The 26,354-nt window shown below is 41.0% G+C and overlaps 1 protein-coding gene across 2 annotated transcripts in view; it reads right to left on the reverse strand.

The window, feature by feature from the left end:
- Nucleotides 1–26,354, reverse strand: part of TOX (thymocyte selection associated high mobility group box) — a 308,626-nt gene that overhangs the window by 114,154 nt on the left and 168,118 nt on the right. For both annotated transcript variants that reach the window (XM_043601128.1, XM_043601129.1), the window contains one exon: nucleotides 14,268–14,510. In XM_043601128.1, the coding sequence (XP_043457063.1) occupies nucleotides 14,268–14,510 (243 nt within the window). The remainder of the gene's footprint in view (nucleotides 1–14,267; nucleotides 14,511–26,354) is intronic.

Here is a 26,354-nt window from a genome sequence, read left to right on the forward strand (position 1 = left end):
ACATTATTATTGAATTATCTTGTGCTCTGAAAAGCAGCATTTTGTTGTACTATGTTTAAGAGTACAAACACGGTATACACCCTAACCACCTGGGGTGGAGGTGCCATTTTCCATTTGACTATTCCAAATAGGCAAAGATGACGTGTTCCTTCCCCATGGCAGTGAAGGCGGGTTGTAATATGCATAAAAGCATCTTGGTCCATGTAACTACCCGAGTACTTGGATCAGTCCTACCTGTAGATGCATCCTAGATGCAACCCTGTATGGGGGACCCAAAGCAGGCAGCTGAATTAAGTAAGATTATGAATCACAATGAAAATCTCATTGAGTACTGACATGTTCAAAGCCTACAGCTCCTCTTCTGAGGTAACTAAGCATGGGGAGTAATATGTATGCAGAGTAACTTCTCAGCCAGTTTCTGGCCCCATGAGAGGATCTCCAAAGCACTGCTCTCAGGCCCTGGGACATGCCATAGGCTGGGTGAGGAGAAGGAGGTCATTGGCGGGGAGAGCTCTGAAATTCACACTATGGCTCTGTCTTCCTTCATGGGCCAGCACCGTCACCTGCACCCTGGGCACATCAGGGAGGGCCCTCAGCTCATGGGGGGATCTGAGCACACTGCTCATTTGGAACTCAGCCTGTCAAGATGCTTTTGTAACTCTGGCTACATTAATTTATCCTTATCGGACAGGAATGAAGAAAACTTGAAGTTGATTCACAATTCGCCCTTTCTCTGGCTTTTATCAATTCTCTGTCACACAGAATATTCAAATTTTTACAAAGAGACAAGTTGATATGAACACATCAGAAAAAAAATAGTAGGAATTTAATAACGAGGAGGAAACATCTCTAGCTAATTTCAGATCTGCTCTCTTTGGCAGGCTGCCCAGAATTTTTCCTCCTTTTATTTATAAAATAATTTAAATATCTTTGTACTTTTAAAAGTAAATTTTGTATACTAATGGTGGAGAGGAAAGAATATCTTGAGGTTGGCTGATAACAAATTTGTATCAAATGGCACATAACCCAACTGGTGGTCATGAGGCAAGACTGCCTGAATCCTGATCCATTAGCATAGCCATCCATTGCTACCTGAGGAGGCAACACCATTTGCCTTGCAGAAGAATTTAAACTTTAAATTACTGCACTTTTGTCAAATACCCAACATGTTTCATTAGCTGGAATTCTAACTTATTCAACCGGACGACCAGAGAATGTACTTAGATTGTTAGGTACTAGAAATGTTCATCTTGTATCTTACTTAATCCCCACGACCACATGGTAATATAAATGTTATTGGGCCCCCTCAGTCTTTTGCTTTTACGGTGAAGAAAACTGAGAGTCTGAGAGGTCAAGTGGTTTGTCAAAGTCACGCAGCTAGAATACCAAGGCTTTCCTTTTTTCACTGGACTATATGATCTCTCTTTTCCTCTACTCACTCTCCCCATTATTATTTCAGCAATGTAAAAAGAGAGTTTAGTTTTACTTATTTTTAGTTTTTTGAAAATACTGATTTATTTTGAGAGAGAGCGGGCGTGCGCACGTGTGAGCGGGGGAGGGGGAGGGGAAGAGGGAGAGAGAGAGAATCCCAAGCAGGCTCGGTGCCCAGCACTGAGTCCCACATGGGGCTCGATCCCGTGAGCCGTGAGATCCTGACCTGAGCCGAAATCAAGAGTTGGAGGCTTAATGGACTGAGCCACCCAGCTGCCCTAAAGTGAGTGTATTTGGTTAAAAAAAAAAAAAGAGAGAGAGAGAGAGCGTGAGAGAGAGCTGAGTGGCACATGTTTTCTGGGCTGGTGAGGCCAGGGTGAACAGTAGTGGCTCATCAGGGTTTATCAGAACATACTATGTAGGAGGCCCTGGAGGACGAAAGGTTCAATGAAAACTTTCAGTGCAAAGTTACTGGGCCCCCACAGGCAAGGCACAGCCCCCGACTCCCCAGAAATGCAGGGGTTACGATCCCCCCGGCCTGCCTGCCTCTCTACCTCCCCCCTGCCCCCCTGTGTGGCCTGCCTCTGTGTCGTCAGCTCCCCGCCCCCCCCCCCCCCCCCCCACCCCACATAAAGGAAGGATTACATCACCCTTTCCTGGTGTGATGGTGGGCAGTCGGGGCAAGCTGTCAAACACCTTGCCTGGGACCTGGCAATAGTAGGGGCTCAGGGCCTTGTGGGGCTCAGGGCAGAATGTCACGCGGAACACAGCCAGCAGCAATCGAAGCGGAAACACACGTAATGTGCGGAGAACCCAGACAACCAGCCATGGGACTTCGGAGAAGGCGGATGATGAAAGTCGGCTGACCTGCTGGGTGGAGCGCTTCCGAGACCCATTCGGTCGCCACCACCAGACGACAGCGTCGCACATAGTGGAGAAGTCACTGGCCCAAAGTCACAGGCAGCCTGTGAGGGGCCAGGGAGGGTCAAGTCCAGGCCGCTCCTCGCCCCGCCCCGAATCAGCCAGTGTCCCAGCCCTCACGCCGCTTCCCAAGACGCCGGTACCGTTAGTCCGCTTCTGCAGGTGACCACCACTCACCACGGTCCCCGAAGCACTTAAGGAGGGCACCGCAGTGGAGGATCCGATCTTAACACGGTCTCAGATTTTCCACGAGTGTCCTGCGTGTAACTCTCCTCTTCCCAAGAGAACTGTCAGCTCAGGGATTCCAACAGTCACTGCACATGACATCTACGGATCTGAGGCACAACTGAAGGCACCCCAAACAAGTGGGATGGGTGGGGTGAAATGCCACAGCAAAGCACAGCTTGGGAAAATGCAGGGTCTGCCCTTTGCTGGGAAACACAGGCTGGCCTCGTGCAATGCTATAATTAGAAATGAGGCTGCTCAGTAACAACCCATAAACAAGAAAATATCCCAGGTAACAGTACTGGGTTGTTTTTTTTTTTTTAATTTTTTTTAATGTTTATTTATTCTTGAGGGAGAGAGAGAGAGGGGAATGGGGGAGGGGCAGAGAGAGAGGGAGACCCAGAATCCGAAGCAGGCTCCAGGCTCTGAGCTGTCAGCACAGAGCCCGTCGCGGGTTCGAACCCACGAGCAGGGAGATCATGACCGGGGCCGAAGTCGGTTGCCTAACCAACTGAGCCACCCAGGCGCCCCAAAGTATTGTTAATGGAAGGTCCCGATATGCACCTGCCCAGTGGGGAAGTGGCCTTCGCAGGCCACTGATCTCTTAACAGTGGGTACCAGTCCCAGATGTCCCAGCACAATCAACAGATGAATGTGTAACTGCATATATTTAGGTAGGGAGACAGAGAGATACATAAATACAGACGCAAATAGCAAATAGCCTACTTTTACTCTGTATCTGAATAATTGTCACATGGTTGGGCCGGAGTCTTCTCCTTTTCCTGTTAATTGTTCAAGCACCATGAGATATGTGTAATCTCACGATGGGAAGAAAATGCTTCAACATGTTAAGGGTTCTGTTTGTCTTTTGACAGTCTTAATAATATAATGTTTTCAGCAATAATCTTTATGAATGTACTGTCTAAAGAACCAAAGAGGGACGTATTTTTCATCCAGCTCATTTTCAAGTTTCATAATGTAAGAAGTATGGTCCTGTCTCCATTTGGTAAGCCATTATTTATGTCTGCTGACTAGTAGAGAGTGTGATTAAATATGCACTGCATATGAAAATATGAAAAATTTTAATAGTGTAATATGTTTCTGGGGCTGATTTCAGGGCTAATTTTTTATGGAAGACAATCAAGCTTTTGATTTAAAAAAACAAAACTCCTTAAATGCTAAAGAAAAACACTTTTCAAATGCAATACATTTTGAGAAAGTATCATGCCTATCAAAAATAGAACTGCTATCTTGAATTACAAAGAGGAGTTTAATCCTCCCTCTGTTAAATGGTACTTAGATTTCCCTGGGGGAATTTGTACATTCCATTAAATTCAGAGATGTTCAACTATTAATTTTGTTATTATATATTCATCAGAATGCTAAATATATTTATTAGGTGAAGGAAAAAAGATCTGTTCTCTGGGTGATTATGGCATTCGTGATATTTTAAATGGTCCAAAAAAGGGAAGTTAAATCTAGTATTTTAACAACTGTACCAAATGGTCAAAGATCTCGTAACACCTCGTACCTTTCCACCGATGGTGCACGTTCCTTCCGGCAAAGTATATAAATGGCTAATATGAAAAAGACAAATATTATGTTCCTATAGGTAATGACTGTCCACATTAGAGAACTTGGAACTTTCAAACTGGAAAAAAACTGAAATGGAAAAAACCCAAAACCTGCTCTTAAAATGTTCCCGTATGCTCTAGATAAGAATAGTTAATGAATAATGAAGGAACTGCTGTCTTGAAATGAGACTGGCTCATTGTTCTCCTGAAAAGCATTTTAGCCTAATTCTCCTATGACTCCATGACTAAATGGGTTTATAATGCAACATTTTAATGTTAATAATCTACTTGCACGAATCAAGCAAATGGCAAGTCAAAGACTAAATCAATTTGTAATAATAATAAAAACCCTTCACTGGTCATATGAGGCAATCTTTAATAGACACTAATCCTCCACGTTGCCCCTTCTGCCTCCCAGATTTTGGGGGACTAGGCAGAAATATGTTTCTTTAGAGGTCTTGTAATTTTACTGATAATTTTTCTCCATAAAAATAGCTCTACTCAGAAAATAAAAGCATTCATCGAAACAGGAAGATCAACTAATACACTGTAATTAATTGTCAAATATTTCAATTTAATAGTGGTGCAGGTTAGGAGTAATTAGCAGTAAGCTGACGCAAGTATTAAGACTATAAGATTAGAGGTAAAGTTCGAGCTGAAATGCATTTAGCTATATTGGAAGTATCATAGTAGGCTAGACATATTTAGACCCCATGACGTGACATTATACTTTTTTAAAAAACTGGAGTATTTGTCTCATTTTAGAAGGTAAACAACAGCTTAGAAGGGTCAGTATAAAAAAGCAATAATGGGGGGTGCCTGGGTGGCTCAGTTGGTTAGGCAACTGACTTCAGCTCAGGTCATGATCTCACGGTCTATGAATTTGAGCCTCGTGTCGGGCTCTGTGCTGACAGCTCAGAGCCTGGAGCCTGCTTCGGATTCTCGGTCTCCCTCTCTCTCTGACCCTCCCCTGTTCGTTCTCTCTCTCTCTCTCTCTCTTAAAGATGAATAAACATTAAAAAAATAATAGAAATTTAAAAAATAATAAAAGCACTTGTCTGAGGAAAATATTTAGGGCTCCAGGGGGGACAAATGAGTTCATTCATTTGATCAGAAATAGTTACCAGGGTCTCTTACTAAGTGTGGTGGGCCACTTACATTGTTAGCAACAACTTCCACATGAAGGAATGAAACCAAAGAAACTCTCAAGGTACCTAGGTCCTCTTATCTGTAAAGAGCTCGCCAGGGGGAGCGAGAGGGAACGTGAAATCTTCTTTTCCATGGGGGGAGGGCATGTCCTGAGCGTTAATGGCGAATGGCAAGGGAAGGAAAGAGACAACAAGGATGTGTGAAGCACTCAGTTTAGGGCCTGATTCCCAGTGAGGACTTGATATATGAAGCGTCATCATTTACTAGTTAGGGTACGGGGCTGAGGATGCAACATCCTCGGGGACCCAAAATGGGGAGGAGAATCCAGCAATGAGCATGGCCTCAGAGAAAGGGTAGGAGGGGGACCATAAACAGGAGACACACGCTAGGACGGAGCCCTCAGTGACAGGATTCCTACAAACAGCCTTGCTTGCTATTTCTCCTCCCTGCTCCCACCGCTGTTTCCTCTACGTTCTGTGCTGCTTTGCCCAAACTCCCCCTCCACACGTTAAGGACCATTTTATTAACAATTTAAGAGGTGAGAGCTAGTGGCTGAAGCCTCACACCGGGGTCCAGAGAGTCTTTCTCCTGGTCCTACTTAGAATGTGTTTGTCCAGGGACAATTACGAGGGCTTAACTATAGTTTTCTTCCCACTCTTTGTATGCTGAGGACTATTTAAATAATGGATACCCAGCCAGAAAAAAAAAAAAATGACTTGATGAGCATCACCATCACGGCCTTTCCAGATGTTTGCCTTTAGGACGTGAAATGAGTTACACAGAAACAAGATGGGGAACTGTTGGCTTGACACCAACATAGCAAAGAACATGCGTGGGAGTGATCGATGGGCCCAGAATTAAATATGTCAGCAATCAGTGATGCTATTAGAGAGCCTATCATAAAATGTCCACATGGGGGCAGAGAATTATTTGCAAAAATCAGAAATTAATCTGTAATCTCAGGCCCTGTCTCGAGCACTGCCTCTCGTTGTGGTCAGTATTCCTTAAGATCACGAATTAAAAAAAAAAAAAAAAAGGATGTTAATTTGATTTTAAAGCTGAAAAATATGATCTTTGAGGACGGGTTACAGGAATTGGGGTAGTTTGGGCCAGGTACAACACGACTTGATAAATGTCAACCACTTGAAATCAACTGTTCTCCCAGCATCCAGAAGTCTGAAGCGGACAAAGTAGACTAAAATTGTAGTAAGAGATTTTCGTTTAACTTTAATAAGGAACTTCCTGGAAGGAATCTAAATCTCTTACTGCAATTTAACTTAATGTTACAAGGTTAATTAAACACAAACAGGCTACCAAGGAAAATTGTGGAATCTTGGCTCTTTGATAGAAAACCACATATCTTAAACGGTTTAGGTTTACTCCTGCCTGGAATTAAAGAGGCTGGATTGAATAACTCCCAGAGTTTGTATATTATATAACTGGGTTTATAGCTTTTTAACTTCTTCCGTGCATGGGCGAGGCACACATCCATATGAACTCAAGGGTTGAAGAGAACGTACAACAAGCCCTATATACAAAGTCAATCTTGAGTTTTCTTACTTGGCATAAGAAAGGAAAAGTGTTATTTTTAAATTGGCTCCCTTCCTGGATGCTATTAAGGAGAACTCCAGTTTGGAATAATATTTTATTATAGCCCTAAAAGATGGTCCCAAATCATTAACATACTGAGTCCATTGGACGACTTATCGATATCACATTCAAAGTAGTCTGTTCTGAGCAAAGAAAGGGCTGCACCACAAACACTTACTTTTGTCCTTATTAGGAATTTGACATTAAAAAAAAAAAAACCCAAACCACACACTTTTATTATACATGGTCAGAAATAAGAACAAAACCAGCCCATGTCCTCACGGCATTAAAGTGGTTTAATACATTGCTCTCATGTGCTGCAACATTAAAAAAAGGATAATTTGTGAAAAAAAGAAACAAAAACCCAAACCAGGCTGTAATTGCCAAACATTTCATGAATTGTGGCATAATGCTAAATAATTATTCTTCATCTTTTTTTTCCCTTCTGTCAAAGCGGGCAAAATCATTTCTTGTTATTGCTTTTTTTTCCCGGTTTTTTTTTTATTTTTAAGAAAGAAACAAACCACTGTGACATCCATTCCATTTTAAGCGCATGCTTCTATTATTTCATATCTAAATGGGGCTGACATCATCAGCTCCTTTGTGTCCTGAAAGACATTTAGCTCTGGTCCACGGTTACATACTTGATGCATTACGTGAAATAAAATATCTCAAGATTTTGGAAATATTTATTTTAAAAACAGCAATCAAATTGTCTGTAATCACATTTTCGGCTTGGCTTTGAAAGCTACATTATTCAATGTGTCAGTGGTCCTTTCCATAATGGCGACATATTAGAAATTCATGCCGCTGTAATACCTCTGACTTCCTTGATGTACAGCCCTTCCTACAGACCCAGAGGAATACCCTCTGCTTCAGTTTCGTGTGTCCTCCACAGCACCTTCTGAGGTGATGGTTGTCAAAACAGTTGGACGGTGGCCTCCGAATGCAAAGTGTGGCGTGACTGAATGCTGAAAGTGACAATAAATCCGAGTATATACGTTATGCTTGCTTTTGTTGCCTGGAAAAATAAGGCATTTGGGAAATAACCACCCTCCTCCCCGCCCCCGATTTCATTGCCTTTTAACATCTTTTTCCATTTTAAACTCCAGAACTGGAAATTTGAAGCATTCAAAGAAATTGAAATCTCCTTTGTTGCTTTTTTCATTGTAAATTTTCTATAATGTGTCATTAGGAACCACACGCACAAAAAGCGCAGGTCTAAATGAATCCTTTCTGTGAGGCCATTCTGAAACTTTGCACGGTTTTTCTTTGTATGAAAGAGCTTCTGTTGACTGCACAAAGAACAAGCAATCGCCACATATAGGCCAGGCAGCGAGGGTTGGATGACTTTATACAAGGTTGTATTTTCCTTCCACCAATCCATGATTAAACCCAGCAGCGAATGTGCCAGAGTGGAGAGAAAAAGAAGAGGCTCTTGATTTCAGTTTGTAGGAATCAAAGGATTTTTCTTGAACCATGAATGCTTAATACAGACATTTTCTTATTTAACCTTTCTCCCAAAATAGTCCTGTAGTTTCTCTTTAACAACATGAAAACACCGTCCGGTCCCACAAAGCAACATCACTTTCTCCTTAATGGCAGAACAACATTTTCCACTCAAAGAAATGTTCTGTTCAATAGATTCAAATATCTTAATAACCACTTAGGCTCTGGGGGGGACAGGTAAAACACTGAGGAATGAGAAAGCCAAAGTGATGGTAGGAAAAATTGCTAAGTGACTGAAGTAAAAAGCTGAGCAAGTCGTGACTCTGGATCCCAGTTGTGTGGTCAGTAGAGTATGAATCATAGGAGAGTGCTTGCCCTGGAAAGGGTTTCAGCGATCAACCAGTTCTGTGGTTTTCCATCTTCTTGGGCGTAAGAATCCTTCGTTCAAGGGAACTTTTGTAGGAACTATGAACAAGTGTGACACCAGTCTGGCGGAGTCCTGCCTTCCCCTGCTTCCAATGAGCGTAATCTGGACCCTCTGATCCAGCCCAATCCTGCTGGTTTCAGATGGGGTACAGTACATTGCCCACGCTTATTATCCAAGGCAGGCCCTGGCCTTCCAGACTCTTGTTCCAGTGCTCTTCTGACGAGATTCCCCTCTCTGAGAAGCGCAGGCTGATCAATCATCCACTAGCAAAATAACTCAAGGGAACAGTGAGAAAAAATGGGACTCTTGCATATTGGGTCATGAATAGCTGTGTCACTTGGACCTAGAGAATCCGAACTAACTGGCCCTTGTTTGACAGCATATACTAATAGAAATTCTGCCCTTTTATAGGTTGGGCTTAGAAAGCAGGGACTTGAAGAAAATGGAATCTGTTTTGAAGAGCCAGAAATCTAAATTCTTGCGAGAGTCCCAACTGACTGCTAACATATAAAGTGACACCAGCAAGAATATACAAAAAGGAAGTGCTGGGAAACATGGCAAGGAAGAAATTTCACCCCATGTTATGTTTCAGCCTCCATATAGATTTATTTATGATAAATTTCAGGAAGCAATCTCAATATTCTACCCTGGTGACCTTTTGATCAGAAAGGGATTCCCACTGAATATATCTAGCACCTACTGTGTGACAGGCACATATTTCACAGGTAACTTCTTTCATTAAACATCTCATCACGCCCATGTTACAGATAAGAAAACTGAGGCACAGAAAGATTATGTAAGTTGCTCAAGGTCACATAGCTGGTAAGTGGCGGTGCTTGGATTTGAACTGAGGAAGTCTAGCCCAAAGATGTTGGTTTAAATGATATTGGTATATAAGGACACTCAGTAAAAGATAAAGCTTTCTTTGGTTAATAGCAGGCTTACTATTGTTCCCCGCCCCCCCACCCCAGCCCCCTGCCAGCCAACAATTGTGAAGAAGATTAAGGATTGAAATATAAATAACTCTTTGGGAAAATCTTCTTTTTATGCATTTTAACTCTTCCAAAAGAGTCATACAGGCTTGCTTTTCCCATTTTATTTAACAAACTTATATAATGCTTCCTATGTGCCAACAACTGGTCTAAGCGATTCTTGAATGTTCATTTAACCCCATGAGGTAAGGGCTATTTTTATCCTTATTTTTTTTCTAAGTTTTTAAATTTATTTTGAGAGAGAGATAAAGAGAGAACACAAGTGCGGGAGGGGCAGAGAGAAGGAGAGACAGAATCCCAAGCAGGCTCTGTGCCACAGTGCAGAGCCCGACACGGGGCTTGAACTCACAAACTGCAAGATCATGACCTGAACCTAGGTCAAGAGTTGGACTCTTAACTGACTGAGCCACTCGGGTGCCCTTCTCCTTGTTTTTTAGATAAGAAAGCTGGCATATTTAGTGGCTTGAGCCACTGAGCAAGTCACTTAACCACTCCAAACTTCCATTTTCCAATTGTGAAATTGGGATAATAATACTCATTCAGACATTGATTTCTAATTATAGACTAAATTTTTTTATGTCTAATACATTAGACATTTGTAGCAAATGCTTAAATTCAGTCAAATTGTATCACTTATGTTGCCACTGGGGATAAGAACAAGCAGATACTAGAAAATTTATCTTTAAAATGAAATCTCAGGAAAGACATATTATATATAACAATTGATATGAAAGATAACATATGACCTAATAATGCATATAGATTAAACATTACAATCTCTATAATCTATATAATGCTTCAATGAGAACTAAAATATTTCTACCCCTGTGAGTCATTCAAATTCTAAACTTCTGTCATGTGAAGATACTAACACCAAGATGTGAGCACCACACTAAAAACAAAAGCTCAGCTTTAATAACTCTGTAAAGCTTTTGGAAAATGCAGTTGGAGACAGTTGAACCCATACATAAGTCTGCCTAGGGTGGACCTTACCCTTAGGATTTTAAGAATCACAACAAGTTTATTATTTAGAATCTACAGGTGTTAGCTTTTATTATTGAAGGTGACCTTGACAGAGGGCTGGGAAAGAACACTGCAATTTCTAGGTGGGCAGCTTCTCCATCTTGATTTCTGTAGTCATTACTGCCTTGTCAATATGAGTATTGATGACCTGAATTGTACACTATTCATAAGTATATTTCAATGATTGGCAAACTGACCAATAGTTCGGTTGTTCAATTTTGAGATCACATTAGGCATGAGCAAAATTTTTAGGGAAGATTTTTAATTTGTTTGTTTGTTTGTTTTACAAAGAGTTTGTTTGTTTGTTTGTTTGTTTGTTTGTTTTTACAAAGAAATATGAAGAAAATATTCTGTAAGTCCTAAAGTTCCTTTCAAAGAAAATAACCCCTGAGAACTTTTTAAACATAAAATATGGCTATATGAAGGCTTGTTCATTTTCAGATCTGTTTGTACTTGGGAATGATGTGAGAACAGTTTAGTAGCCCATCTTTCTGTTCTCACTGTCACCGCCCTCTATATCTCCTCAACACCTCTTGCCTGAGTTATGACAACAGGCTCCATGGACTTTGCACAACTCGCTTCTTACCACCGCTATCCATCCAGGAAGATGCCAGAAGGATTTTCCCATGATACTGCTTTCATATTGCTTTCACCCTGAGTGAAAGCAGCCAATGTTTTTTATGAATCCATCATATCAAGCCCATGGTCCTTTGCTTGGTTTTTGAAGTCTTTGGCCAAATCTTCCAGCTTAAAACATATCTATCATTTGAGCACTTTGAAACATTTAGATCATGGTAAGCATTTAAAATGTACATGCTGATGAATGACATTCTAGACACATGTTAGCTCAAAATAAGTATTGAAGAGGCTCCTTCTTTCTCAGAGGAATTAGTAGACTCCTATAAAGTCAGCTCTTCCAACTTTATTAGATTTCTACTGCAACTATAGACTATATCAGACTCTGGCTCCTGGACTCCAGCCAAAGATCCAACTCTTGAAAGATGATTCATACAGCAAATTTAATTTCCAAAGCTACTTTCTCCAAGACCACATTGGCTTAAAAATGGGTTTAATATAGATTTGATGTTAGAATCAACATTAACTAGACCTAAGCTATCCAATAGAGTAGCCAATAGGAACGTGTGGCTACCTTAAATGTAAAATAATTCAAATGTAATAAAATAAAAATTAGTTCTTCAGTCACTCAGCCACATTTAAAGTGCCTACTAGCCAATGAACACTGCTATTGGACAGTATGAATAACAGAAAAGCCATCATCACAGAAAGTTCTATCGGACAGTGCTAAAGCCCATCCAAAGCCTCACCAAGTTTTGGATTATTTGTTGGAGCCGCATTTTACGTAACAGCATAAAATGGTAGGGCCAGTACTGAGAGTAGGCAAAGTGGATGTCCACCTCAGAATGTGGTCCGGGAGGTATCAGGAAGGCTCACCATTCTATGAAAGATCCTGCTAGATGCACCCTGCCAAGAACCGGAATGGCACGTTAGAGCTTTACCCCCTTAGGTGAGGCCAACAGGGCCCCTCTGCTTTCTACAGTGCTAAAAGTTCCAAAGGAAATACCACTTTGAAGGGAAAATACCTAAAGTCCTGTTTTTGACATTGTGTTGGGTGAAGAAAGCATAAAGACATTTGGATGAGGTGAGGTTCCTGATAGAGTAAGACAAAAGCACAGTGGAGGAAGGGCCTGGAAAGTGGTGTATTTCATGCTGTGATCAGGTGCAGTTCTGAGCATGCCATTTAAGGATAGTGTGATTGCCATTATGGCCACTCTGGAGAAATCCTCGACACATATATACTGAGAATATACGCACGTATGTAAGCGTCTCTTAATGAGTGAATGGTATATTGAGGCAGTCTTAGGAACGCTAAGAAGGCAAATGATATAAAGGAAAAAGGGTTTTGAGACTTAAATTACATCTCATCACCCCTTCTATGGCCCCACTCCATCCACCCTGAGAAAGCTCCGAGGACTGACCGGGTACTGTATATACTGTATGCATTCTTCTTCTCCTTCTTAATGAATAGCTGATGCCTAGAAAAGCAACCCCTGGGACACTTGACTGACTCATGAACTGGGTCTGAAGGCCTCACCCCAAAGAGGAACAGACATGAGACTTTTCAAGGTGACCACTTTGAAGTACATTATTCAGATTTACAAATTTAGCATATTTGTTTAAAAATCCATTTTATATTTCATCAAGCCAGAGTTAATACTCGTACTTGTAGGACAAATCTATATAGGTAACAGATAATCTAAAAAATGGAGGATAGCAGTTTTCTGCCACTATTAGGGCTGTGAATGAGTTCCCCTCTCTTGGCTACTGGGCTAGCTGCCAGTTCTTAGAAGAATCTAGACACTATCATGGCATTAGGCTCTGGGATTCATTCTCCAAAAACTACTGCATGGTTTCTTTTGACTCTTCCCCCACCCCCACGGCCTGCCAACCCCCGCCCTTCACATTCGTGATTAACAGAAAAACCTTGCGAAGCCACTCAAGTTAAAGCTACATCCCCAAATGATTTAGATACGTGATAATAAGAATGCTGCCTATCAGAAACAATATAATATGAGCAAATTCATCAATTTATTCATTGTGAGCATGACAGCACTGTTCAGTGACTTACCCAAATGACAATTGAGTTACTTGTACTGTTAAGTGATTGAACAACGGAAACCAAAGAGTGCTAATTAAAAGTCAATGTTAACCTCAGGGAGAGTTTGAGGACATGGTAGAGAGCTTTGTCCTTGGCCATATACCACTGAAAATATTTTTCACTACTTGAGATATAGACAGAGAAATTATTAAGGTTTAAGATCACGTAAAAATCAGAAGGAACGATTTTATGATAAGCTAGTGTTTCTCAAACATGGGCTGCCTGTTAAAAATCCAGATCCCTGGACTTCTGGGTAGAGGCTGGAAATGTACTTTTTGCTCGTTTTCTGGGGGAGACACATTCGTACTAACTTTGAGAACTACAGAACATTTGAAGATTCATAGGGCCAATGGGGCCAATAGACTGAAACACTTTGAGGGAGATGAATTTTAATCACTAGAATTGTACCTCCAAAATAAAAAAGGAAAATTGTTTTCTTGCTTTCCATAAAATGAAATCCAGTTTAAAAGAAGTCCCTGGTCAGAAGATGTGAGGATCTGCCTTGTGATGAGAAGTCTGTCAACTTTATGACAGGGCATTCGGTGTCAAATAGTATTTAGAAGTTTGGCTTATAAATATAAGTGATCAAACATGTAATTCATTGATTTTTTTCCCCCTGAATTAAATATAAAATGGAAAATGGCTTTAGGAATCTATGGAGAACATTCTCCGTAGCTAAAAACTCATGCTTAGTTTCAGAATCCTGTGTTACTCCAATTTAAAGCTTCTTGCGTTAGAGTCGAGCTTACCCTCACGGCGTCCCTCACTCCCCACCCCCCCCCGCCACAAATTGGTAAGCAGATTCTTACCACAGAAATGGAGTTAGTAAGCAGTGCTCCATCCTGTCCCAGCAAATTGGAGACGGTGATTTCAGGTAGGTCCATGTTTTGTGGATGAAATGGTAGCAGGCCATTATGGTTCATTGGGTGACACAGAGAGTGGTAACCGGGTTCGACCTCATTCACGTGCACCAGTGAGTGGTCAGGGAGGGAGGGAGGAGTGATTGGTGGAATGTTGAAGTCTTCACTTTCCAGACTTGGACCAGGGTAAGACTGAAAAGACAAACGACATCATTGCAAATTATCACTCCCATCTTCTTCATCACCATGAACAAATACACATGAGCCCTCAGATCTTATTACAAGCAGCATCCTGGATTTGGCCAAGACATTTCTTTTTTTTTTTTTAAATTTTTTTTCAACGTTTATTTATTTTTGGGACAGAAAGAGACAGAGCATGAACGGGGGAGGGGCAGAGAGAGAGGGAGACACAGAATCAGAAATAGGCTCCAGGCTCCGAGCCATCCGCCCAGAGCCCGACGCGGGGCTCGAACTCCCGGACCGCGAGATCGTGACCTGGCTGAAGTCGGACGCTTAACCGACTGCGCCACCCAGGCGCCCCGGCCAAGACATTTCAAACATGCAGATTACCCTGCTGTCATTTCACTATTATTCATGGAAAAAAAATGCCTCAAAGGCATATGCACTTCTTGTAGAAAGAGTACTTCCATCAGGCAGTTTTATTTTTCCGAGAAACTGAACTCAAACATTGATTTCAAAGGTCCCATTGAAATTTTCCAGAGTTTTAATCTAACTGAATACCTTTTTCATGGGAATTGGGGGGAAGGAAGGCAATTTATAAAATTAATGTGTAATCAAACATGTTTCATAGGACCCCCCACTGCTCAGGTCATGAGACGTCATAAAATGAATTCCAGAAGTTCTGGGGAAATCGCTTTAGAGTTTTGAAAAGCGGCATGTTTACAACGGGCAAAAGAAAAATAATTAGTAAACAAGTAAGTTAAGCATGTCGCCTAAGTGTGGTTGCATAGAAAGTTTGATATGGGGAAAAAAAGCCTTTAAAAGCTATTTTCTTTCCCACGAAGATTATACCATCAAAATAAAGTGAAGATTGTTCTCTTGATTTCTGACAATTCCCATCTATTTGGCTTTCCTCTAAAAGCTGATAACTAATATTACAGTCATTCAGTTTCCTTTCAGCTAATTTGAAAGGCAAAATCACACTAACATTGTTATAATATGAATTTAGGAATAAAAGTCAATCAGTAAGACAGATAACAACATATGTGGGGCTTTTCCCTTTGGAAAGCAGCTTTAGAGAAAAGAGATAGGGAGGGAAAGGAAAGAGAAAGGAAGGAAAGATTATACGAGGACACTCCCGTTTGAAACGGAATGCGGTAAACATTGAAAATATGAGGGGGGACTGAACAATAAAATATTGTTTCCAATTAATATCAAGGCAGAGTGATATCTAGCAGTCCTTTATGCAGCAGGTGTTACAATAAAAAGGAAACGATCTGGGTCCGGTTCATTCTGGCAAGCTTATCTTTCAAGTTAGGCATGTCTTCATAGTGTTTGAGTACACGAGTAACAGGACTTTCTCGTCTAACTGCACAGACCCTGCTGAAGTGTGCAAGATTTGCAATGAGCAGGCAGAGGGTAGGAGCCAAAGAAAGTAATGTAAGGTATTCATTGGGTGTTCAGCCAATAAGCTTCATGCTCCTGCGTCCAAGCGCCTGGGGTTATTTTTTCCAGATGGCGTCTATTTGTCTAACAGAAAGAAAATCTTCGAGTTGCACTTGCTAAATGTTGTACAAGTTTTAATATATTTGTTTAGGTGCTGTCAGAAGGCACGATGAAATGAAGCGCTACTGGGAACATCTGGAATTCAGACCTGGTCACGTAGAGGCACGCGTGGGTTAGAAACTAGGGGTAGGTGAAGGCAAGCTTTGATTCATCTTTGCAGATAAGTTTTCTTGGACGTCGAAAGTTCTGCTAAGAAATCACCAGCTCTGAAAGTTCAAACATCAGTTACCAGCTCTTCCTGTTTATAGTTTAGATCTCTTGTCTGAAAAGCCCATTAGGGCTCAGTGTCAAAATTGTAAGTTTGATTAAATTCTCATTTGCTTGATATATTTTAGACCTTGAGTCTATGGATCTAAACCAACAGTTCCCCGGACAAGTATTGATTTAAGAAGAAGCACAAAAGATTTGAAGTGGGGAAGTGGGAGAGGAAGCACTTTTATTAATGCTGGTTTTGTAAAAAGCGCTGTACCGGGTCCTTTGACTATGTCGTCCTCACTTAATCCTCAATGACAGTCCTGTGTGTAGCTACGTTATCCTGTGTTCCTGAAGAGAAAACCGAGGCTCAGAATTTAAGTAACTTTGACTCAGCTGGTAAACAGCTCAGAATATATGAGGGATGGATATACGCTGTGACATAGAAGCAGTTTGACTGCTACTATTTTATGAGGCTGAATGATACCAAGTTGCCAACACCCAATGGTTTTTGATTAGCGAAATTTCATAATTTAAGAATTAACATTAGCTTCGGTATCAGGTCTTTCCTCATCCGAAATTCCATGCTAATGCCTATCCCACTAAAATATTTACTCTATATGAACACAAGAAATCATAATTTGTCTTTGCGTCAACACTTCAAAGGCTGAACTTGTTGATGCTTATCTTTTAAGAATTAAATGGTGTCTGTTTGAAACTTCACTAAGTAACATACAGTTAATGCCAGGGATAAAGGGAAAAGATGTTTTTAATTTTATAAATGCTATTAAACCTCAGAAAGTACTCAGGGATATTCTATCCATGGCATACCATAGCTTCACATGCATTTCTCCAGTAGTTAAATCTTAATTTGTGGTGTTTTAAAGGAAGGTTTAATTGGTATCACTTTACATTCAGCGATAACAATTGTACTGCAGTTTAACAAAGCTACCTTGTTTATTTTCATGTAATTACACATTAATGTTATTTAATCCATGCACTTATGTACCAAAACCACGGATTCCACAACCTAAATGGTAACGGGTAGTTACGTGGATCAGGGATTTTAACAACATAAGGTTACCTGGTAGTTTCTGTTCTTTACATTAGAAGTCACGATATGGTTATTTGCCAGGGGCCTATTACAGTGTAATTGATGCCATAGAGAAGTATCATAATAATTGTATAAACGTCAGAATGTCACAGAACTTACAAAAACCTCAATGCCAGGCTAATTACTAATTATTTTTTTTAATGTGGAAATGAATTAGCTAATTCCTCAACATTGATTTCTACGACATGACATCTTTATTTTAATTTCTAAAAACTTAATAGGAGTAAGTCTGACTTAACAATAGTAAGTTATATATTAGAGAAAAATCACAGTTTTTGGAGGAATGTATTACAAGAGGATATGGTTCAGTATTTTCCTTATCCCCCCGAGGCTGCCTGGTTAGAGTCAGTATTCAATGTGTATTGAATGAATTAACAAATGAATCATTGAATGAATGCATAAATGACTGAATGACAGCTAAGGTGACCTTTTAAAGGCAAGAAATTTGGGAATATATCACTTTTATTCCAAGGGTTTGAATCAATACCCTGTATTCCGCAGACTTTGCACTGGTCAGCTGACAACACAGTGTGTAAGGTTAATCTCTCAGCAGGTCAGGAAGACAAAACTATCCTGCTAGAGACATGAAGGCTTAAGTAGCTCGAGAAAGGCTGGCGCAAGGTAGTGTGGCCTGCTGATCTGTCCTGAAATGGCTTGCACTCGCCCTTCTGTAGTGACACAGAGGTCCCAGAGGACTTTTGAGGGTGGGTTTGGGGCTCCTGGATTCTCAGAAGTGGCTGAAACCTAGTCCCTCCTACAGGTAGAACATCAGCTAAGGACCCCATGGAAGCCTCAGCTCCACATCAGGATCCCTTGGGAACAGCAGGTCTGATGCCCCATGCCTGGCCAGCAGCAAGGGCTTAATTATACAGGTAAGTATAGAGCCGACGAGAAGGTATTCTGAGCAAAGGAACAGGGACACTGTGATGAGAGCAGCGGATGGGTAGTCCCAAAAGTCTTCTGTTAAGGTCATCCTTGGGTGATACAGTGGACCTACTACACTTGTCTACTGACTTAGGGCCCTTCTGACTTGGGCTTATTTCCTTCCTTCAAGTCTCAGAAAGGCCATGAGTTTCAAGTATTTTTCATTCTCCACTTGTCTTGGGACCAAGAATCCTTTCTAAGGCCCTTACATATTTCATGAGAAGCAGGACTATGTTTTGTTTTGTGTTTTCTAAGCCTGAATTAGAGACCACCAAGGAGTCAACCCCAGGTCCTCTGAGGATCCACAGGGCTTGATTCGAGAGTAGAATTCTGGAGAACAGGTATGGACTTTCAAGGTGGCATCGTATTCCTTATCACTGTTCACAGTGCCTGTTACCCCTTCTAGTCTAGAGATCAGAATCTTACCAGCAGACTGAGCCATACAGCTTGCCTTCTCCCCGGGGAATGATAAAAGTCAAGGGTGACCATCTATACACATGGAGAAATTATTCAGGGATAGTGGCACAAAATTCAAGCCAATATTTTTAATTTTATCTTGCCTCTTCACCAGGTTCACGAAAGGTAAATTGGAAACAAGTATGCAAAGTGATTTGCTTTAAATAACAGCCAATCTGTACGATGTAAATGATTCAAAGAACTCAAAGTTATATTATTGCTACTTAACCAGATTCTCTCTGATCTGAAGCTACTCACTGGTCCTAGACACAGGAGAGTCTCATCATGTCGCTGGTGCTGGGATGTGGCATAGGACAGCTCTACTGTGTGACCAGGGAACAGAAGCCAAGAGTCATGGAATGTGGCTTGAAGCGGGCTGTACTGACACAAGGCTTGGCTAATTCCAAAATACGCAGGAACTTTTCAAGGCCACAAAGGGACCGTTGGAAACATTAAAGTAGTATTAAAAATTATAAAATTATATTATAAATATATTATATTTATAAAATTATAAAAATATAGAATTAAAAATTATAAAATTATTAAAAATTATAGATGTGGGGGTCAGTTGAGAGTACTCATAATGATTCCTTCAGTGACTGACAAGAACAGCCAAGAGCGTGCTGGAAGGACCTGAGGCTCTGGAGTCCAGAAGATAGGAACTGCATCTAGGTTCTCTGAAGCATTTATTAGTGTGGGTTCTCGGGCTGATTTCTTCCTCTTTGCGAGCCTGTTTCAAAACCTGCTTCATGGGGTTCTGTTGAGCATTGAAAGCGAAAACATAAGGTAGGTAAAAAGCCTACTAATCTATGTCTGCCACACAGAATGTTCTTGATACATGGCAGCTTTAGCATAGCTACAGCTATTATTAAGTGGGTCTATACATGTCGTGGAATGGGTCATGTCCAAGAAAACAAACAATGACAGACAGTAGAGGAGAGGGTTTAGACATCATTATAAAGGAATTTCGGCGTATTTGCCATTGAACAGAACTCACACTGAAACAAACTATAGCCCCATTCATACGTAATGCGTTCATTCCAGTGCTCCTCCTAAGTAGCTGAGATAAAGTCTTGCCTTTATCTTAATGGAATGAAATTGCATTTTTGAAATTAAAGAATAACATGATAGGGGGAACCAGCGAGCAGGTGAGGGCTGCTGAAAAGCTCGCAGGACACCTACTCATCCCTGCAGAGGGCCACAACTCTGCTCTTTCCGGGAACTGCGCAGGCAGCCCCGCAGCCCGGACTGATGGCTTCCTGACAGTTCCACTCCTATTGACCCGGGGAAAAGGCCAATGAACTCGGGAACCACAATTTCAGTGTCTAAATTTGCAACAAAAGCCATCCTTGCTAACATACGGCCTTGTGTTATGGAAAGGCTGTCTTCACCGGGAGATTCTTGGCAAGGAGGTAAAACTGCTAATCAGACGGCTTGTTTTTGAGACTTGAACCAAGAGACTGGGTCACAGGAAAGTAACAGAGGATCCTTCCAATCTCTTTTGATTTGACCTGTTTGGACGCTTTTTTTAGCCACTTGGCTAAAGCCATTACCCCTGCCCCTGTTGAACCCTCCCAGGACCCCTATTTTAGTGACAAGGGAAAGGAAATTTCTCACCTGGTTTCTGGAAGATCTCATTCCCCCTGTCTGTTTAATTACATACTCGCATTCCTTTTTAATCATATTGCTTAACATATTCCATGACCCGGGTATCCTGTTTACATTTTCTCCTTCTGCAATCCACATTGCCTTTTGCTGCAGCCTGTTCTTGTTTTTTTATTCTTATCCTACATGACTGCATCTGGAAGTGGGATGTTAATTAGGATTTTTCTTTTGACTACAGAGAATTCATGTTTTCATACCATCTAGGTAGAGTGTTCATGTATGCCGACCAGGAACAAATAATGGGAACTCTCTTCTGGACTTTGCCTTTTCTTCTCTTTTTAAAATCTGGCTTCCCTACCAGAGGGGTCTTGTCTTTGTGAGTCTCTGTCCACACATTGCAATCATTATACAGAGCACTCAATCTTTGGTGACAAGAAGTCCCATAACTCAGAAGAATTCAAAAGATATCATCTTGTACATACCTTTAAATTATGTGATGGCTTCATGCAATCATGCATATACTAAAAATATGGCTATGGTTATAACATTGTAAAATATGTTTCTCATATAGATCTTTATTTGAAAGATAAATAAATAGCACTGCCATCACACATCTATGGAACGCCTTAATTTTTAATCTGTAACATAATTCCCGAAATTTCAGGATAGAAAAATAACAATGTTTAAATATGTTTCATCCTTTATTGAAAATTCTTGTTGCATGATTCAGAGAACTAAATGCAAAGGAGAGTAAACTGAAGAGTTTATTCGAAAAATGAGTTTTTTCAAAAAGAAAAATGATAAACTTCCTGTGTGTGTTTTCAGAAGTTAAGACATTGCATGTAATGGTGATTTCTCTCGAAAGAGTTTAAACAGCATCAACATTAGCTCCAATTTCTTTTGAGAAGACCTTCAAAAGTAGGTATTTTTCAGATTCTTTTGTCTCTGCAGGAACAAGGGCTGATAGCTTGAGACTATAATGTATTACTGTGGAAAGCTTCGGTCTGTTACATAAATCATCTTAACACTCAGCAAGAATTGTCCAACAGTGCCATTGATGTGCTCAAGCCAATGATCCTGCAAACAATTTTTTTGTCTTTCCTCACATGTTAGACAATAGCAATAAATCATCTTCATTTAAAAACACACAATGTGCTAATTTTTCAAGCAACAGTTATCAAAGTGCAATTTTTTTTTTTTGGTAAAAAGTACAAAATTTATTTTATTTACGCTCATTAATCTTTGTGACCTGTGCTAATAAGCAAAAGGCCACAAGCGCCTCAGAGCATTTGTTGTGTACCTACTATGCGTAAGGCATCCTCCAGAGTGGGATTTGAGATACAGAGAACTCTGAGATGCAGTTTGTTATGAGGGAGGTGAGTCAGAAAATATTTAAAAACTTAGGCTCCCAATAAAGAGCGTGTTGGAATCAAGTGTAAACGGAAGTAGAACTACTTGAAGCTGGGATGATGAAGGGATCGTAACAAGCAGATTTACCCTGGATATCAGGAAAAAAAAAAAAAAAAATCAAGGCCTGGATATCAGACACTTGCGCGGAAATGCACTACGTGATCGCGGGAGGATCATAAAACCAACAAATGAGCGAGTCTGGACAAGGCGGCAGGGAGATTCGACAGCAAGGTCACGTCTTCAACTCTTAGAAAACTTCAAGGGCAAGATCGGCCCTCCTGACCAAAACAAACTTGGGGGCCCTGAGCCCAAGTCACTCCTCTACTGGGACTGGTTTTTATTGGATTATGTTTTTTCATAACTGAAAACCCAGTGTGTAAAGCCTGAATGAGACCAGAAAACTTGAGGTTGACCTGAGGCCGCCCCAGCGAATGGCTCTCATTGGCGCTTAGGGCCAGGACTGGGTGAGCTTTGATTCCATGAATAGGCTGAAGCTTTGAGGATTCAGGGGTCCTGGGGCAGTGAGCCAAGCACATTCAGATCGGGGATGGGGAGGGCAAAGTAGTCCAACACTCTTCTGTGAATCAGGGCTGGTGCTGAGGCCACTTCTCCACAGACTTCCAGAAAAGTTCTTAGCATTTACATATAGGCATTTCTCCTGCCACACTTTATTAATGATACTGAAATGGGGAACATTTATTTCCTCTCAGTACTGTTTGGGGGCCTACGTGAGTCTCCGAGTCACATTTCTAGGGGATACTTTAAAACCAGTGTTGTGGGCTGTTGTCATATGGGCCTCCCCTTTGGTTAAAAAAACAAGACAAAACAAAGCGATTCTCCCCAAAACACACAAAAAACAAGCTTTTGGGAAATAAATAACGTACTCTCCCCCCCACCCGCCCCCCATAAGCCACAATGCACACAGGAATGATTAGGAAGAACAGATTAAGAGCAGGAGTCACTTCTGAAACCCTAATAGGGGCCCAAAGATGTTCCTCTGGTAACAAGTTGTCATTCTGTACTGAGCGTTTAAGAGGGTAATTAAAACATTGAAATTTCACTGTTGAGCACACAATTTTATGTACAAACGCAGCTATACTGTTTTTAGTTTTTCAGATGTTTTGAATTCTCACACTGAGTTCATACACTCTGAGATTCAGTTCAACATTTTTTTTTTGCTTTATTTTATAAATAATCCATGTTAGCCAGAAAAATATATACCTATGGAAAGAAATCACTGTTAGTCCATCCACTCAGAACAAAAAAAAAACAAACCACTATTAAAATATGTGTGTCTTTTGGGGCGCCTGGGTGATTCAATCAGTTAAGGGTCCGACTTTGGCTCTCGTGGTTCGTGAGTTCGGGCCCCGTGTCAGGCTCTGTGCTGACAGCTCAGAGCCTGGAGCCTGCTTCAGATTCTGTGTCTCCCTCTCTCTCTGCCCCTCCCCTACTCGCACTCTGTGTCTCTCTCTCTCTCTCTCTCTCAAAAATAAATGAACATTTAAAAAAAATGTATGTCTTTCAAGATTTTGTATATACTCCATATTTGCTATTTCGTTTTGGGTTTTTAAGTCAGATCATAGAGCTCTGATTTTGAAGGTAGAAACACGATATGAAAATCTCAGCTGACCTCTTAGTAGGTGTAGGGACTGAATTTTTCTAAGCCTCAGTTTCCAAATCTATAAATAGGGATGACATTTGTATTCAATTCATTAAGGGTAATCATCATTAAATGAGATGAATGAGATAATATAAATAATTTGAGTAATATACTGGCTCCTATGAGCAATCAATAAATTGTTTGCTACATTATTATTTATATTATTTTATTATTCCATCACATAATTTAATCTGATCACTGAAAATGAATCATGAATGAGTTTCCATGCCAATAAATATCATTTACATTATTGTTTAAATGGCTGCACATTATATCATCGTGTGCATGTTCCATAATTTATCCTATTGGTTCCCTATTACCAAATATTTAGGGTTTCTGATTTTTCTGTTATGAGCCACATTGTGATGAATAACCTTATGCATTTTTTCCCCCTTCGGGTATTGTTCTAGAGTTCTATATTTATGCTCAAATGGAATCCCAGAGAAAACCCTGGAGATTATGCCTCCCCTCTGCAGTTAAGGAAAATGATGTGCAAAGAGGTGAAATGATTTGCTTGGACTTAGAGAACGAGGTGGGTAGAGAGGACAGTGATAGCATCATTACAGATTTATTTTTTTTTACATGTAACAACTGAATAAAATGCACTGGGTTTTAATATACCACGGAACACCACATACAGCCTTTAAGCTTTGATAAGTTTTCTTTTTTAAAAAAAAAACAACCTGTGTTAAATTGATTTTTGGTCGAGTTCTATTTGCTCAGTCACATGCCGGCAGCCAGCGTGGGATTGAGCACTGAGTGCTGGCCTATTTTTATATGTACGTATTTCATACGTACACTTAACAATACGTGGTGTATGTGTTTACGGCCACTCTTCACATTTTTGCCTGTTGCGTGGAAATCAGTAAGTGTTGGGGATGTAAAATCACATTCTTCACAAAGAAGCCAGATCGGCAGAGGAGGAAAACTACACAGATGGTCTGTGCTCTTGGTTTGTCTCCTCCCTCCATCAAGGGGAGCCAGGAAAGGGGGGTTCCTGTTTCTACCCACCAGCCTCTCAGAGGCCATTCCTACTCTTGGGATCTTTTACCAGGAATCAACTCTAAGGGGATCCTTAGATATTTGAGGATCATCTCACGTCCTCCAGCCTCTGCTAGAAAACAAGCTTACACGAGTGGAGCTGAAGACAGGGACATGGAAGAAACAAAAAAGTTGAACAACTGGAGACAATTTCCTCAGTTTAGTGACCCAGAAGTGGGATCCCTGGGGAAGAGTAGCCGGAAGGGTCTTCTGTGGGAAGCCTGGTACTTTACTTACCGCCCAGAGGAAGGAAGGAAAAGCGTGAAGGGCGGGAAAAGTGTACCAGCCCTGGACAAGAAGAGCTGTGAGAAGACAGAGGAAACAGGACAGAAGTGGTGAGAAAGGGGTGGGTAAGACTAGAAAAGAAGGGAAGGAAGGAATCGTCGCCCTGGATAAATGAATAAAAGAAACAGGGACCGCAAAAGCACCTCACCTTTGTACAGCTTTTATATGTGTTTGAACGAGTAGGAGACATGAAGCTGAAATTAGATTATGAAATTGCTGCTTTTGTAGGTAAACGATGGAAATTGGCAATTTCATTTGGTCCACCCTAATATTTTTCAGAATATTCTCACACGTGTAACAGAACTGAGCAGTTCTCTCAGTACTAACGAGGTGGCTGAGGTTAGTCCATCAACATCCGACCTTGACGTTCTACAATAAAACAAAGGCTAGCCGAGCGAGGATGGAATTTGGCTGGGGCATGAGGCTTTCCTAGCCCAGAATCTTAGCTCTGATACTTACCAGCTTTTTGCTGTTTGGCCAAGCACTGTACCTCTGTCATCCTCACTGAACTGTTATAAGGATTAAATGAGATAATGTATGCAAAGCTTTTGCTGAGTTCCTTGCCAGACACAGGGGACTGCCAACTGACAGCTTTTATTATTATTATGGATCTAATTCATTCATTACCGTGGGGGTCGGGGAGCGCTAACCTAAACTTCTAGTCAAGCAGAAGCTTCCCTCATCATGTATCCCTCATGGTACAACTTACCATCATCTTGACAAGCAAGACGTTTCACTGAAGTCAGAGCAAAAGAAATAAACAGCTCAGTAGTCACAGTATCCAGGAGTTCAGGATTCCCTGAGGGCAACTTGTGTCTGGGGCAGCTAGCCCTGCCCCACCCCTGCAATCCTATTACCTGCCCTGAACCCCATTCGTCCTAGGCCACTCTGCTTCGTGCCTTCAGAAAATTGCAACTCACAATTGCAACTCACAACTCAAGCCCTTCTTGAAGGAGGGCTTTCTGAAATGCAAGGAGACCCCCCAGTTGCATACCGGGAAGCCTACATACAAGAAGTCGATAACGTTTGGCCTAAACAATGACCGTGAGAGTCCTTGTGAGTTTCAGAGCAGGCTCTTCCATTTGAATAATACAATGGTGGGACTAAGATGTCATTTGCTTGACTCTGCTTGCGACAGGAACAATTATAACATATAAGCAGCAAGGAATGTATGGAGAATATTTTCCAAGACAGGCACCAATTAATTTCAAACCACTAGGGCTATAGTTATATGTTTTTATATCCAAACTGTGAAATAACATAGATCAGAAAAAAAAAAACACAAAACCACAGGAGAGAGAGAGAAAAAAAAAAATACGGATAGACATAAAGATTAAACTGAAACCTGTGTTTCTGGGAAGTCTAGCTAAGTCTGTTCCAAAACCGAGGAACTGAAACTACAAAGGGAAACTTGACACTTTTTAAAGGTGTTTAGGTGGCAGATGAGGATATGAAGAAGGAGGTCTCAGGAGAGATACGGGTGGGTGGCAAAAACCTCAGCTTTTCCAAGCCTCAGTGTTCTGACGCTAAAAATGGGCAAAATCGTTTCTATCTGAGGTACTGGTGCGATTAAATGTTAGTGTTTGTTTCGAACAATCTTTAA

The sequence above is a fragment of the Prionailurus bengalensis genome, chromosome F2, assembly GCF_016509475.1.
Source record: "Prionailurus bengalensis isolate Pbe53 chromosome F2, Fcat_Pben_1.1_paternal_pri, whole genome shotgun sequence".
NCBI lineage: Eukaryota > Metazoa > Chordata > Mammalia > Carnivora > Felidae > Prionailurus > Prionailurus bengalensis.